The sequence below is a fragment of the Heterodontus francisci genome, chromosome 7 (assembly GCF_036365525.1).
Source record: "Heterodontus francisci isolate sHetFra1 chromosome 7, sHetFra1.hap1, whole genome shotgun sequence".
Lineage (NCBI taxonomy): Eukaryota > Metazoa > Chordata > Chondrichthyes > Heterodontiformes > Heterodontidae > Heterodontus > Heterodontus francisci.
In genome coordinates this window covers 43,076,682-43,093,415 of record NC_090377.1, presented here as the reverse complement: position 1 = coordinate 43,093,415, position 16,734 = coordinate 43,076,682, and the positions used below count along the sequence as shown (strand labels likewise).

At 44.4% G+C, this 16,734-nt stretch overlaps 1 protein-coding gene across 4 annotated transcripts in view; it reads left to right on the top strand.

Annotated features, from left to right (window-relative positions):
- Positions 1-5,316: 5,316 nt before the first annotated feature.
- The window catches only part of acmsd (aminocarboxymuconate semialdehyde decarboxylase), a 47,586-nt gene continuing 36,168 nt past the window's right edge, over positions 5,317-16,734 (top strand). For 2 of the 4 annotated variants that reach the window (XM_068035079.1, XM_068035078.1), the window contains exon 1: positions 5,317-5,424. In XM_068035079.1, coding sequence (XP_067891180.1) covers positions 5,368-5,424 — 57 coding nt within the window. In that variant the 5' untranslated portion in view covers positions 5,317-5,367. Of the gene's footprint in view, positions 5,425-12,450; positions 12,541-16,734 lie in introns of all 4 variants that reach the window. The other 2 variants (XM_068035080.1, XM_068035081.1) reach the window with 2 other exon arrangements.

Below are 16,734 nucleotides of genomic sequence, written 5' to 3'. Positions count from 1 at the left end.
ACTTTAAGGATGGAGTTCCAAACAGTAGCTCTACCACCAATGATGGAGTGATGCATGAAAGGTCAGAGTTTGAGAACTGAAATATGTAGGAAATATGTAAGGCTGAAAGAGGCTACAGACATAAGGTAGGATGAAGCAATGGAGTGATTTCAGGAAAAAGAAATGAGGATCTTTAATTTAATGCATTGAAGGATAGGGAACCACTATCGGATGCAGTGATGGGCAAATGGTAGCTAAGAAGAGATGATAGGAAGTCGGGTTTACCTTTATCAGTACCTGCCTTTACCCAACTACCAAGGTCTATAGGTCAAGGTACAGCCAGCTAACAATGTCTGATGAGAATAGCCTTTATCACCTATGTGTCACCAGGGAGCCAGTCATCGAATTATGTCATCTACTTGAAGGTTCCATGACAGGACTGGCTCTGGCAGTGCTGTCAAAGTGCCCACACAATTGAACTTGTATGATCTTTAACTCATTCACGCAAATTTCTCAATCAACAATGCACAGTGTAGAGAACTCAGGCAATAAAAACAGAAAATGTTGGAAATACTCAGCAGGTCTGGCAGCATCTGTGGAGAGAAAAACAGGGTTACTGTTTCAGGTCGATGATCTTCAACCATAGCGAATACTCAGGCAAATTTCTTCAATACTTTCTTACCTCGAACAAGAGAGTACTATATTTTTTCAAAACTTACAGTCTTTTGTCTCCAGTGTCAGCCTTGGCTCAGTGGTAATGGTTTTGCCTCTGTGACTGGAAGGCTCTGGGTTCAAGCTTCAGTCCAGAGGCTGACAGTTCAGTGCAATACTGAGGGTAGTGGTGCAATACTGAGGTGCTGTTTTTCAGTTCAGAGGTTAAACTGAAGCCTCTCAGGTGGGTATTAAAAGTCAAAGAGTGGGAGAATTGTGCTGGCCAATATTTTTCCCTCAAGCAACATTTGAAAAAACAGATGATCTGGCAATTTATTTCAAAAGTACTTCATTGGCTGTAAAGTGCTTTGGGACTTTGGTCATGAAATAGAACCATATAAATGCAAGTTGTTTTTTTTTTATACAGCAGATTTCTCTAATTTATAAGCCTTTATCCCCAATCCCAAAGCTTTTTATGAAAAGAAAGGGGTTAATTCCAGCAATGGGTAGCTGGTCTGCAATATTTTACACAAAATTATGCATACCCATCATCCTGGTATCAGTCATAACATCTTCATTTTACATCAATCTGTGGTGCCACCATTAATTAACAGTCCAGAAAGACTTTATGGATGGCTCCTTGGAAACTAAGGATATTCTCTCCAGCCCTGACACATTACTCCCTTGAGATATTCATGAGCAAAAGCTGAACAATATAATAATGACATTCATCCGGCCACGAGGATCATAGGGGAACATGCTATCAGAAAGTTAAAGAAAGGCTCAGATGTTTAGAAAGAAGTCATGATTCCTACCAGGGTAGTGAGCATTCATGTGCATAATTTATTCAAAATTGTCAAGAAAAATGGCAGGAGATTGGGAGAACTCCCATGGAGATTCACCCACATTTTCCTTTGTTCTGTAACCAAAATGCTCCTGGTTTACATCCAACAGGGCCATACAATTTTGGATAACCTGAGATACTGAACAACTTCTGCTGTTTAGCTACAATAATTATGTCCCGTCAATAACTGCCAAACACATATATAACTGCAAATTCTGTATTTATAAGTAGCATAACAATGCTATTTAGTGCAGTCCACAGATATAACGCTTAAGGCATTTTTGTTCACAAGATTACAAATTGCTCACAGATGATGAAGGTCATTTAGCCCATCATAGAGATTTTTTCATTCCTTTAGAGATGGATAAACTAATATAGGCAGGAGGTGGATAACCACATCCCTCACCACTCACCACCAACTTCACATTATAGTATTCAATTACTTCTTAAATTATTCTAGCATTTTTCCCTTTACTACTCTATCTGGAAGTTTATTTCACACATTGATCACTCTTTGTGTGAAGAATTTCAAAGTCATTTGGTAGTACAGAACTTGAGCATTGCTGAAAATAGAGACATGTTGCCGAAGCTTTTGGTCTTGCACTCATCAGGACAATCTGCAAGAATATCACTGTAAGGGAAAACAACAACTTTATACTGTATGGGAAGAAAGTGCTGATTGGTTGGCAAGTGAACTCTGATTGGTAGAGGCGTTGCCATGAAGAATGCACCAGTTAACTGCCAAGCTTTGTTTGAAATTTAAACCAGGCAGCTTGATTCTGATTGCTCAAGGCATTGCCCTGAGGAATGAACCAGCGAATGGCTGTCACTTATTTTGTTTAGCTGAAACAGGCTCAATGTTTGTACATGTTCTTTCTGTCAGCAAAGAACAGGGCCCTGTGCATGTAGCTTCCAGTATGCGCAAATGCACCACACTGCGAGCCCTACTGACAATCTTAAATTGGTTGTCAGCATAATTCTTAGCACACAGAGGATTATTTAGCAAACGTTGTCCAATCGCAGAATCACATCTCATGTTGGACACTATGTTTTGAGTTTTGCAAGCATGGGCTGGTTGGGTACGGCCTGTACCTTGCCCGTTGCGAACAGTGGAAGGGACATGTTGTTTGATACGATCCGCCAGTTTTTGGGGCGTAAGGCCTATATACCTAGCATCACACTGGCATTGAAATTCATTACTCATTTGTGTGATAGGCAGGACGCCTTTTTGGATTGATGGCAGCATCCTGTTAGTGGCGAACATCACATGTGTTGCTACTGCAAAGTAGCAGCATGAAACAGCTAGCTTCACCTGTTGCACAAATTTTTGTGCTACATTAACCTTCCAGGGTAATTTGAGGTAGACTGGGCACTTTTCAGGGCCGAAAATGACGGCCTTAGGCCCGTTCATAAGTTTGCACAATATACAGCGAGAAATTATCTGATCAGGGTAGCCATTGTCATGCAGGATATCTTTGATTCGCCCTATTTCAGCATTGAGCTTGCATGGTGAGCAAATGGCTTAGGCCCTATTTACGTGGTTGCCGATAAGGCCAATCTTAAAGCGTCTGGAACTGTAAGAATCCCAATGCATGTATTGACCAGTGACCTGCATCTGTTTCAGCTAAAGAAAATAAGTGACAGCCATTCGCTGATTCATTCATGCTTTGACCAATCAGAGTCAAGCTGCCTGGTTTAAATTTCAAACAAAGCTTGGCAGTTAACTGGTGCATTCTCCATGGCAACGCCTCTACCAATCAGAGTTCACTTGCCAACCAATCAGCACTCTTCTCATGCAGTATAAATTTGTTGCTTTCCCTTACATTGGTGTGCTTGCAGATTGTCCTGATGAGTGCAAGTCAAAAGGCTTCGACAACATGTCTCTATTTTCAGCAATACTCAAGAAGGATTTCCTTATGTCAGTTCTAAAGTTACATTGTACTAGTTCAAACACATATTCTCTAGTTCTACTGTCATTCTTTAGTTTAAAGAAATACTGCAAGCTAATTTTTCCTATATTCGTAACAATCTTCTTGTCATGGAAACTCACATGCCAAATGGGAAAATATTAATTTCATCGGTTGGAACCTTACCTTAGAATTTTGCTGGAAATTCTTACGAATAGCTTCTTCAAAGTGACTCCTGACAACGCAGCAGCCCACTGGAGTCATCAGAGCACTCTAAGCTATGCACGTGCGCAAATGGTCTCCCGCGCACTGAGATGCTGCGCATGCACAGCCTACGCCTTGTCTTGCCAAGACTAACTGGCGCAGGCGCAGAAAAACGTTCTTGCCCCTCGGCCACTCACGCCAGGCCACTCGCTCCCCATTCCCCACCCCCCCCCCACCCCGCTCTCCGGGCGGCTCACTCCCTGCTTCCCCCACTACCCAATCCCTCCAGACGCTAGCTCTAGGCCGTGGGCCGCTTCCCTCCTCTTGGCCACTCACTCTGCCTGAAGAAGTAAAGCAGGCCATGAGGGGTGACAGGGCAATGTAGGAGCGAGTGGCGAACAGGAGGGAAGCGGCCCGTGGCGTAGAGCTAGTGTCTGGAGGGGTCGGAGAGCAGGGGATGGAGGGAAGTGAGCGGCCGGAGAGTGGGATAGTACTGAAACCTCATAGAATTATGGAGGGTGTGCAGCACTGACATAATTTTGAACATCTCTGTCAAATCTCCTCTGAACCATCTCTTTTCTAAGGAGAACAGCCCCAGCCCCAGCTTCTCCAATCTATGCACATAACTGAAGTCCCTCATCCCTGGAACCATTCTTGTAAATATTTTTTGCACCCACTTTAATGCCTTCACATCCTTCCTAAAGTGTGATGTTCACAATTGAACACAATACTCCAGTTGAGGCCGAACAAGTGTTTTAGTAAGGTTCACCATAACTTCCTTGCTTTTGTACTCTATGCCTCGATTTATAAAGCCCAGGATCCCATATGCCTTATCAACTGCTTTCTCAATCCATCCGGCCACCTTCAAGGTCTTGTGCAGATACCCGCAGGTCCTACAGCTCCTGCATCCCTTTTAGAATTGTATCCTTTATTTTATATTGCCTCTCCTCATTCTTCCTACCAAAATGTATCACTTCACATTTCTCTGCATTAAATTTCATCTGCCACATGTCTGTATCTCCTTCCCACTATTTGGTGGCCTATTGTATATATTCAGTTGCAGATTAGGCACTCTATTGTTCTTTCATTTTAGCCAAATAGTTTCTATCTTGACCCCTGAACCACATCATCCCTTTCCAGTGCTTTAATCGCTTCTTTGATCAATACTGCCAATCTCCCAGCTTCCTTTTTCCTTCCCTGTCTTTCATGATTATCTTCTAGCCAGGAACATGAAATTCCCAATCCTCCCCTCCTTTGAGCCAGGTCTCTGTTGTCACCACTATATCAGAGGCCCATGTGGCAACTTGTGCCTGCAGCTCTACTCTGTTTTCCTGCATACTCTTATACACCAATCCACATTTTAGGAAATCTATAGCCACTCATATCTCTGTCTGTACTCTTAATTGTATTTAAATGTTTAATAAATACAATATTAACCCGACAATATTTCTGGAACATCAAAGTGTGAACATTAGTTGAATATGCCACATTAAGTATTTTGGACAAATGCAGTAAGTTTGCATTTTCCAGTAAAAAGCTATCATACTTAAAATACTTTTCCTTTCAGTTACAAATGTGTATGTTGTCTCTGCTTCTATATTGTACTTTGCCCTTTAATGATCAGTTTGCAGTTTACTGCAAGTGAAAGTTTACTTGAACTGTGATTGGCTACTGAACTGGTACACCTCTCAAAAGAAGGTGGGATTAAATCGAATGAGTCATTCCAGAGGTCAACAATAACACAGTGTTTGATTTTATAGTTAAACTGCTTGTTGTACAAGAATGAAGATAGACCTACACTGCCACATCCTGCCCAAGGAATGGCCCAATCTGAAACAGGTAACAGTCCAGTTATATTGTTTCCTATTTTTGAGAAATATTGAACAATAGAGGCCATGTTAACAATCAGAGTAAACAAAATCTTGGAAGTAAAAGGAAATAAATATGTAAAGTAAGTAAAGCACTGAAAGATCACTGTATGAAGCCTTCTTTTGGGCCTCCTTATCTCGAGAGACAATGGATACGCGCCTGGAGGTGGTCAGTGGTTTGTGAAGCAGTGCCTGGAGTGGCTATAAAGGCCAATTCTAGAGTGACAGGCTCTTCCACAGGTGCTGCAGAGAAATTTGTTTGTCGGGGCTGTTGCACAGTTGGCTCTCCCCTTGCGCCTCTGTCTTTTTTCCTGCCAACTACTAAGTCTCATCGACTCGCCACATTTTAGCCCTGTCTTTATGGTTGCCCGCCAGCTCTGGCGAACGCTGACAACTGACTCCCACGACTTGTGATCAATGTCACAGGATTTCATGTCGCGTTTGCAGACGTCTTTAAAGCAGAGACGTGGACGGCCGGTGGGTCTGATACCAGTGGCGAGCTCGCTGTACAATGTGTCTTTGGGGATCCTGCCATCTTCCATGCGGCTCACATGGCCAAGCCATGTCAAGCGCTGCTGACTCAGTAGTGTGTACAAGCTGGGGATGTTGGCCGCCTTAAGGATTTCTGTGTTGGAGATACGGTCCTGCCACCTGATGCCTAGTATTCTCCGGAGGCAGCGAAGATGGAATGAATTGAGACGTCGCTCTTGGCTGGCATACGTTGTCCAGGCCTCACTGCCATAGAGCAAGGTATTGAGGACACAGGCCTGATACACTCGGACTTTTGTGTTCCGTGTCAGTGCGCCATTTTCCCACACCCTCTTGCCCAGTCTGGACATAGCAGTGGAAGCCTTACCCATGCGCTTGTTGATTTCTGCATCTAGAGACAGGTTACTGGTGATAGTTGAGCCTAGGTAGGTGAACTCTTGAACCACTTCCAGAGCGTGGTTGCCAATATTGATGGATGGAGCATTACTGACGTCCTGCCCCATGATGTTCGTTTTCTTGAGGCTGATGGTTAGGCCAAATTCATTGCAGGCAGCCGCAAACCTGTCGATGAGACTCTACAGGCACTCTTCAGTGTGAGATGTTAAAGCAGCCTCGTCAACAAAGAGGAGTTCCCTGATGAGGACTTTCCGTACTTTGGACTTCGCTCTTAGACGGGCAAGGTTGAACAACCTGCCCCCTGATCTTGTGTGGAGGAAAATTCCTTCTTCAGAGGACTTGAACGCATGTGAAAGCAGCAGGGAGAAGAAAATCCCAATAAGTGTGGGTGCGAGAACACAGCCCTGTTTCACGCCACTCAGGATAGGAAAGGGCTCTGATGAGGAGCCACCATGTTGAATTGTGCCTTTCATATTGTCATGGAATGAGGTGATGATACTTAGTAGCTTTGGTGGGCATCCGATCTTTTCTAGTAGTCTGAAGAGACCACGTCTGCTGACGAGGTCAAAGGCTTTGGTGAGATCAATGAAAGCAATGTAGAGGGGCATCTGTTGTTCACGGCATTTCTCCTGTATCTAACGAAGGGAGAACAGCATGTCAACGGTCGATCTCTCTGCACGAAAGCCACACTGTGCTTCAGAGTAGACGCGCTTGGCCAGCTTCTGGAGCCTGTTCAGAGCGACTCGAGCAAAGATTTTCCCCACTATGCTGAGCAGGGAGATTCCACGGTAGTATGCCTAGAGTGAAGATAAACACTGAATATATTTTGGACAAAGACTTGTTTAATTGGTAGTATCACTGGTTGTGACAAAACAGAAGGATAGAACCACCCTTGGTTTAAATAAAGATTCTCAATCTGATAATGATTTGTTCAAGTCAGGTGATAATGAGGCAACATAATGGCATTCAGCACCGAGGCTCAACAAACCTTGATGTAGTAGCATTTTTGTGTGAGATTAAAAATAGCATTGTGGAGGCAACAGGAGCTTATCATAAATAAAAACAAGAAATGCTGGAACCACTCAGCAGGTCTGGCAGCATCTGTGGAAAGAGAAGCAGAGTTAACGTTTCGGGTCAGTGACCCTTCATCGGAACTGACAGCTTATCATAATGTTGAATCCATATGAGAATGGAGCAGGATAATGCAGAGGAGATCAGCTGCAATTGAGACAAGGCCAAAGTTCTAGAAACGTGCAATGACATCGTGCTGAAATCAGGGAATGCTATCAAACAGTCAAGATTCAGCACTCCAAAGAGAATATGCAATCAAGAACACTTGAAAAGTGCACATGCACAATGATGTTATAATTCAGGTGCACAATTCAAAATGCACATTTGAACATATTGCAGCTGATTTTCCATTCCTGATCTTCACAAACATATCCATTGTCCCCGCTCCCCCCACCATTCCCACCGCCCCAGCCCCATGACAGGCAGGAGAGGAGTAAAAAATTCTAAAATGTGTAACTCAACCCCAGCTCACTGCTGCCAAATTTACAGCAAGAGGTTGTGTTTGTGTCCCGCTTTCGAGGAACATTACAATATTTAAATTAGGCTTCCACCGTGCAGTTGGGAGCCTGATTTAAATTTAACACTCGCTGGTCGGAAATCCCAGGAATCAGAATTCTAGAATCATAGAATTGTTACAGCAAAGAATGAGGCCATTCAGCCCATCCTGTCCACGCTGGCTCTCTGCAAGAGCAACTCACCTATCCCACTCCCCTGGCTTTTCTCATAGCCCTGCAAATTTTTTCTCTTCAGTTCATTATCCAACATTTGTTGCCCATCCATAATTGGCCCTTGAGAAGGTGATGGCAAGCGGTCTTCTTGAATCGCTACAGTCCATCTGGTGTGGGTACACCCACAGTGCTTTCAGGAGGGAGTTCCAGGATTTTGATCCAGCAACAGTGAAGGAACGGCAATATAGTTCCAAGTCAGGACGGTGTATGATTTGGAGGGGAATTTGCAGGTGGTGGTGTTCCTATGCACCTGCTGCCCTTATTCTTCTCAGTGGAAGAGGTTGCGGGTTTGGAAGGTGCTGTCAAAGGAGGCTTGGTGAGTTGCTGCAGTGCATCTTGTAGATGGTACACACAGCTGCCACTGTGTGTTAGTGGTGAAGGGAGTGAATGTTTAAGGCGGTGGATGGGGTCGATCAAGAGGGCTGCTTTGTCCTGGATGGTGTCGAGCTTCTTGAGTGTTGTTGGAGCTGCACTCATCCAGGTAAGTGGAGAGTATTCCATCCCACTCCTGACTTTTACATTGTAGATGGTGGGAAGGCTTTGGGGCATCAGGAGATGAGTTACTCGCCACAGAATTCCCAGCTTCTGACCTGCTGTTGTAGCCACAATATTTATGTGGCTGCTCCAGTTCAGTTTCTGGTCAATGGTAACCCCCGGATGTTGATAGTGGGGGATTTAGCAATGGTAATGCCATTGAATGTCAAGGGGAGATGTTTGGATTCTCTCTTATTGGAGATGGTCATTGCCTGGCACTCGTGTGGCATGGATGTTACTTGCCACTGTTAGCCCAAGCCTGAATGTTGTCCAATTCTTGCTGCATATGGACACGGACTGCTTCAGTATCTGAGGAGTTGCAAATGATATGACCATCATACAATCATCAGTGAATATCCCCACTTCTGACCTTATGAAGGAATGAAGGTCATTGATGAAGCAGCTGAAGATGGTTGGACCTAGGACACTACCCTGAGGAACTCCTGCAGCAATATCCTTGTACTGAAATGATTAGCCTTCAACAACCTCAACTATCTTCCTTTGTGCTAGGTATGACTCCAACCAGTGGGGAGTTTTCCCCTTGAGTCCCATTGACTACAGTTTGGCTAGGGGTCCTTGATGCCACGTTTGGTCAAATGCTGTCTTGATATCCAGGGCAATCACTCTCACCTCACCTTTTGAGTTCAGCTCTTTTGTCCAGGTTTGGACAAAGGCTGTAATGAGGGCAGGAAACGAGTGGTCCTGGTGGAACCCAAACTGAGCATCAGTGAGCAGGTTACTGCTGTTTAAGTGCCACTTGATAGTACTGCCGACGACCCTTTCCATCACTTTGTGATGATCGGGGGTAGACTGATGGGGCAGTAATTGGCCAGATTGGAATTGTCGTGCGTTTTGTGGATGGGGCATACCTGGGCAATTTTCCACGTTGTTGGGTAGATGCCAGTGTTGTAGCTGTACTGGAACAGCTTGGCTAGGGACATGGCTAGTTCTGGAGCACAAGTTTTCAGTACTACAGCGGGATGTTGTCAGGACCCATAGCCTTTGCAGTATCCAGTGCCTTCAGCCATTTCTTGATATCACATGGAGTGAATCGGATTGACTGAAGACTGGCATCTGTGATGATGGGGAGCTCAGGAGGAGGCCGAGATGGATCTTCCGCTCGGCACTTCTGGCTGAAGATGGTTGGGAATCCTTCAGCCTTTTCTTTTGCACTGATGTGCTGGGCTTCCCCATCATCTGTGGAACCTCCTCCTCCTGTTCCTTGTTGAATTGTCCACCACCATTCACGACTGGATGTGGCAGGACTGCACAGGTTGGATCTGATCTGTTGGTTGTGGGATTGTTTAGCTCTTTCTTTGCTCCTTGCTGTTTTACTCTATGCCCTTATTCATAAAACCTCGGATCTCATATGCTTTACGAATTGCTTTCTCAACCTGCCCTGCCACCCTCAATGATTTGAACTCAGAGCATGGATCGGTATATGGGATTGTGATATTATAGCTATTGTGGAAACATGGTTGAGGGATGGGCAGGACTGGCAGCTCAATGTTCCAATGTGACAAAGAAAGAGGCATATGTCAGCTATCGACAGCTGGGATCGAGCGAGTCCCTCGAGGAGTATAGGGGATGTAGGACTACACTTAAGAAGGAAATTAGGAGGGTGAAAAGGGGCCATGAGATTTCCCTGGCAGATAAGATAAAGGAGAATCCTAAAAGATTCTATAAGTATATTAAGAGTAAAAGGGTAGCTAGGGAGAGAGTAGGTCCCCTTAAGGATCAGTGTGGCAATCTATGTGTGAAGCCACAGGAAATGGGCGAGGTCTTAAATGAATATTTCTCATCCGTATTTACCGTGGAGAAGGTCATGGAAGCTAGTGAGTTCAAGGGAGGGAACAGTGATATCCTGGAGCATATCTACATTACAAAGGAGGAGGTGTTGGAGGTTTTGAAACACATTAAGGTGGATAAATCCCCAGGGCCTGACCAGGTGTATCCTAGGATGCTATGGAAGTAAGGGAGGAGATTGCTGGGGCCCTGCAGAGATTTTTGTATCATCGTTAGCCACAGGTGAGGTACCGGAAGACTGGAGGATAGCTAATATTGTGCCTTTGTTTAAGAAGGGCAGCAGGAATAAGCCAGGGAACTACAGGCCAGTGAGCCTTACATCAGTGGTGGGAAAGTTATTGGAAGGGATTCTGAGAGACAGGATTTATATGCATCTGGAAAGGCATGGTCTGATTAGGGATAGTCAGCATGGCTTTGTGCGTGGGAAATCATGTCTCACAAATTTGATTGAGTTTTTCGAGGAGGTGACCAAGAGGATTGATGAGGGCAGGGCGATGGACGTTGTCTACATGGACTTTAACAAGGCCTTTGGCAAGGTCCCGCATGGTAGGCTGGTCCAGACGGTTCGAACTCATGGGATCCAGGGTGAGCTAGCAAATTGGATACAAAATTGGCTTGGTGATAGGTGGCAGAGGGTGGTAGTGGAGGGTTGTTTTTCAGATTGGAGGCCGGTGACCAGTGGTGTGCCGCAGGGATCAGTGCTGGGCCCTCTGTTGTTTGTCATATATATTAATGACTTGGATGTGACTGTAGGGGGCATGATTAGTAAGTTTGCAGATGACACTAAAATTGGTGGCATAGTGGACAGTGAAGAAGGTTGTCTAAGGTTACAACAGGATATAGATCAACTGGGGAAGTGGGCAAGGGATTGGCAAATGAAATTTAACGCAGACAAGTGTGAAGTGATGCATTTTGGGAAGTTAAACCAGGGCAGGACATATACAGGGCAGGCCCTGGGGAGTGTTGTTGAGCAGAGAGACCTTGGGGTGCAAGTACATAGTTCCTTGAAAGTGGCAACACAGGTAGACAGGGTGGTGAAGAAGGCATATGGCATGCTTGCCTTCATCGGCTGAGGCATTGAGTACAAGAGTTGGGATGTCATGTTACAGTTGCACATAACGTTGGGAGTCATGTTACAGTTGTACATAACATTGGTTAGGCCGCATTTGGAGTACTGTGTGCAGTCCTGGTCGCCGCACTACAGGAAAGATGTGATTAAGCTAGAGAGGATGCAGAAAAGATTCACAAGGATGTTGCCTGGTGTGGAGGGCTTGAGTTTTAAAGAGAGATTGGATAGGCTGGGTCTGTTTTCCCTGGAGCGAAGGAGGCTGAGAGGGGACATGATAGAGGTATATAAAATTATGAGAGGCATAGATAGGGTAGATAGCCAGAGTCTGTTTCCCATGGTAGGGTTGACTAAAACGTGAGGGCAGAAATTTAAGGTGAGAGGGAGGAGGTTTAAAGGAGATCAAAGGGGTACATTTTTCACACAAAGAATAGTGGGTATCTGGAATGAGCTGCCAGAGGAGGTGGTGGAGGCAGGAACAGTAGCAACATTTAAGAGTCATCTGGACAGGTAATTGAATGAGCAAGGCATAGAGGGATATGGAATTAATGCAGGCAGGTGGGATTAGTATAGATAGGCATTATGGTCGGCATGGACGCGGTGGGCCGAAGGGCCTGTTTCTGTGCTGTACGACTCTATGACTCTATTTATGTACATACTCCAGATACTTCTGTTCCTGCACCCACTTTAGAATTATACACTTTATTTTCTATTGCTTCTCCTTATTCTTCCTACCAAAATGAATCACTTCACGCTCCTCTGCATTAAATTTCATCTGCCACCTGTCTGTCCATTCCTTCAGCCAGTCTATGTCCTCTTGAAGTTTATCACTATCCTCCTCACAGTTCACAATACTTCCAAGTTTTTTGTCATCTGCAAATTTTGAAATTGTGCCCTGTACATCCAGGTCTAGGTCATCAATATATAGCAAGAAAAGCAGGAAAAGACTCAGAAAACCCAGTAGCCAAATGGAGACAGGGGAAGCTGCATTTAGCAGGTAAGTGCTTTTTAAAGCACCGGTTGTGAGCCAGGAGGAGCAGGAATGCTCCCCCCGACCCTCAAGCAAACCTATTGTCGATCATGGTCTCTGCTCTCTGCCATGATCGACCAACTCTCCCTGCAAGCCCGCAATCTTTAACTCCCTCCCTCCCTCTTGATTGCCATGCTTTGAGCACCCTCACCATTCCCCAATCTTTTGCAATTGCCAGGGACTGTCTCCATATGGTCCCTAGCTATGGCCTTCTACCACTGGCTTTCCACTCGACAGCTGGCCTGCCTGTCATTCTGTCCAGCTGCTGGGTGGGAGATGGAATAAAAAATGATAATGAGGCCCTGCTGTCAAATTCAGCAGGATTTCCACATTCCTGGGATGGCCAGGTTCCCCCCACCCCCCCTCCACAACCATGCTCCTCCACTCCCTCATGGCTCCCCATAAATATTGGGACTATTGAACGCACAGGAAGTACTTCATTTTGTTCAAAAGAGGGAAAAATATATCATTTGTTTTTTCACTGTCCAGTTTGTAAACTCTCTCTCACTCTCTCTCTATATATATATATAATATATATAAAGAAGTAGATTTATTCAGAACTTTCTGCATACTTACACCTTCCTATGTCAACAATTATATCAAAAAAGTATCATTAAGTTTGGAGGAAAAAGGTAAATGTTTGTATGAAACAAAGCTGTTTTTTAAAAAAATAGAACATACAGAATGCCAACTTGCTTGTTGACTAACTGGCATTTTGACTGTTCACATTATCATTAATACCTGCTATTAATATAATTTAAAGCATAAGATTTATGTTGTCATGGCATTTGAATAAGACCCAATACAAAAATTAAAAGCAAAATACTGCAGGTGCTGGAAATCTGAAATAAAAACAAAAAGTGCTGGAAATACTGAGCAGGTCTGGCAGCATCTGTGGAGAGAATAGCAAAGTTAACATTTCAGGTCAGTGACCTTTCATCAGAACTGGCAAAGGTTAGAAAAGAATTAGGTTTTAAGCAAGTGAAGGGGAGGGGAGTGGGAGAAAGAACAAAGGGGAAGGTGTTTGATAGGGCACAGGGCAAGAGAGATTAAATAACAAAGCTGTCCTGGGACAAAAGCAAAGCATGTGGTGAAAGACAAAGCATTAGTCCAGAGAGAGTGTTAATAATGGAATAATGAGCAGCTCTGACTACATGAAAAGCAGGCACATGGTTAAAAAATAAAATATTAAAAAAAGGCCAGTCATGCTCTGAAGTTATTGAACTCAATGTTCAGTCCACAAGGCTATTGAGTGTCTAATTGAAAGATCAGGTGCTGCCCCTTGAGCTTGCGTTGCTGTTCACTGGAACACTGGAGCAGGCCAAAGACAGAAATGTTGGCATGAGAGCAGGGGGGAGTGTTGAAATGCCAAGCAATCGGAAGCTCGGGGTCATGCTTTCAGACTGAGTGGAGGTGTTCCGCAAAGCGGTCACCCAGTCTGCTTTTGGTCTCCCCAATGTAGAGGAGACCACATTGTGAGCAGTGCATACAGTATACTAAATTGAAAGAAGTACAAGTAAATCGCTGCTTCACCTGAAAGGAGTGTTTGGGGCCTTGGATAGCGAGGAGAGAGGAGGTAAAAGGGCAGGTATTACACCTTCTGCGATTGCATGGGAAGGTGCCAAAGTGTCGGGGGTAATGGAGAAGTGGACCAGGGTGTCGCAGAGGAAATTATCCCTTCAGAATGCTGACAGGAGAGGGGAGGGGAAGATGTGTTTGGTGGTGGAATCACACTGGAGGTGGCGGAAATGACAGAGGATTATCCTATGGATGTGGAGGCTGGTGGGGTGAAAAGTGAGGACAAGGGGAACCCTATTGCGGTTCAGGGAGGGAGGGAAAGGGGAGAGGGCAGAAATGCGGGAAATGGGCCAGACACGGTTGAAGGCCCTGTCAACCACAGTAGGGGGAACTCCTTGGTTGAGGAAAAAGGAAGACATACTAGAAGCGCTGTTGTGGAAGGCTGCATCATCAGATCAGATGCGTCGGTGATGGAGAAACTGGGAGAATGGAATGGAGTCCTTACAGGAGGCAGGGTGTGAAGAAGTGTAGTCGAGGTAGCTGTGGGAGTCGGTGGGCTTCTAATGAATATTAGCAGACAGCCTACCCCCAGAGATGGAGACAGAGAAGTCGAGGAAGGGAAGGGAACTGTTGGAGATGGACCATGTAAAGGTGAGAGAAGGGTGGAAATTGGAATAAAGTTGATAATACAAAAATTGTTTTTTTACTTACCTAAGTATTCACAAAAACAAAAAATTAATCCATAATATTTAATAAAACACATCTAACATTATTTAGCTAAAGGTGTCATTGTTATGGAATGCCTTTTGACATTTAACATTCTACAATCACATTTAGATATCGTACTTAAATATGCTAATAGTTTTCCCTAATGTCATAAAATAGCTTAACAATTGGGAACACAAACTGATTTCAGCACCTGCTGATAAAAATACGAATGCATTTAAAATGAGAGAAGGTGACTCAGCAAATCCGAACAAAATCAATATCACATCAAAGATGTTGAAGTCCTGACCAGGGTTTGTTGTTCAGAGTGTTTGAGGAATTCAATGCTTCACCTCTGAAATGCATATTAACTCCTTGGGAAAGAGTCAGGCCCATTCGGACATGATATCAGTCATGACACCTGCCCAAGGCCACAGTATGGAGACCCCAAACCAATTTCAGTTCAGATTTCATTTGAATTTTACAAGCGAGCTGCTGGCATCAAAAGGGCGCACCACTCTATCTTGCCGATTTAACAATTAATCTCTGTTTTCTATCCTTTAATCTACTTTCTATTCAATTTGCCACATTCCGTCAATATCTTGTGCAATAACTTGAACACAAAATCTTGGCTCACACCTCAGTACAGTACTGAGGGAATACTGTACTGTAAGAAATGCTGTGTTTTGGATGAGATTTTAAACCAAAATTCTTGTTGTGGGTAAGTAAAATAAATCACATATCACTCATGAAAGAAGGATAAGACAGCTCCCCAAATAAAACAGATGATGCTGAATGCACTTAACAGGTCAGGCAGCATCTGTGGCAACAGAAACAGAGTTAAGGACCCTGATGTTTACAGGGTGGATGTGGAGGAGCACAGTAGAGCCGGAAAAATCCTGCAAGGCTGGGGACATGAAGGCACTACGATCTTAACAGCAGGGCTTCATTAACATATTGTAGCACCGTGATCAGGTCATGACTTGGTATGTTAACTAGGCCCCGGTTGGCTTATCCCGGGCCTGTTTTCTGCAGTTTAAAATTTAAATGGCGAGATATTTGACCACCCCTGCCCCGACCCTCTTTCACCCATTATAGGGAGATGCGAGTTAAAATGGAAGCCAACGTTTATGATCAATGACCTTTCATCAGAACCGGAATATGTTAATATCAACAGCTTTTAAACAAATATACAGCCTAAAAGCAAGGGGAGGCAGAAAAGAACAAAAGGGAAGGTCTGTGAGAGTGTGGAAGGCAGGGGAGATTAAATGACAAAAGGGATGATAATGCAAATTAATAGGGAGTGATTGTGGGACAAGTAAAGAAATAAGAGTCTCGGGGAGGTATAAATGCTTACTATAGAATAGCAGAGTGTGAGGAAAACATAGAAAATCCAACAAACTTTAGACTAAGCACCCAGCCCAGACCTCCTCCGTTCTCACTGGCTCTGATGCAGCCGTCCTCCATTACTAGCATCTGCTGTCTTCGAGAAACTGGGGGTGGTAGATAAGATCTTAAGTTGCTAAACGGAATCTTGAGGCAGGAAGGCTGTAAAATGGCTGTAATTGCCTACCTGACAGCAGTTAATAACAGTAACTACACTCCATGAGTAATTAATTGCCTGTAAAGCACTTTGGCTACTCTAAGGCAAAGGTGCTATATAAGAACCATAGAAAAATTATGGCACAGAAGAAGGCCATTCAGCCACCATGTCCATGCTGGCCGAAAAAAACTAGCCGCCCAATCAAGTCCACCTTCCAGCAGCTAGTCCAAAGCCTTGTAGGTTACAGCACTTCAGGTGCATGTCCAAGTACCTTTTAAAAGAATTGAGGGTTTCTGCCTTCTCCACCATTTCTGGCAGTGAATTCCAGACAGCCACCACCCTCTGGGTGAAAAGGTTTTTCCTCATGTCCCCTCTAATCCTTTTACCAGTCACCT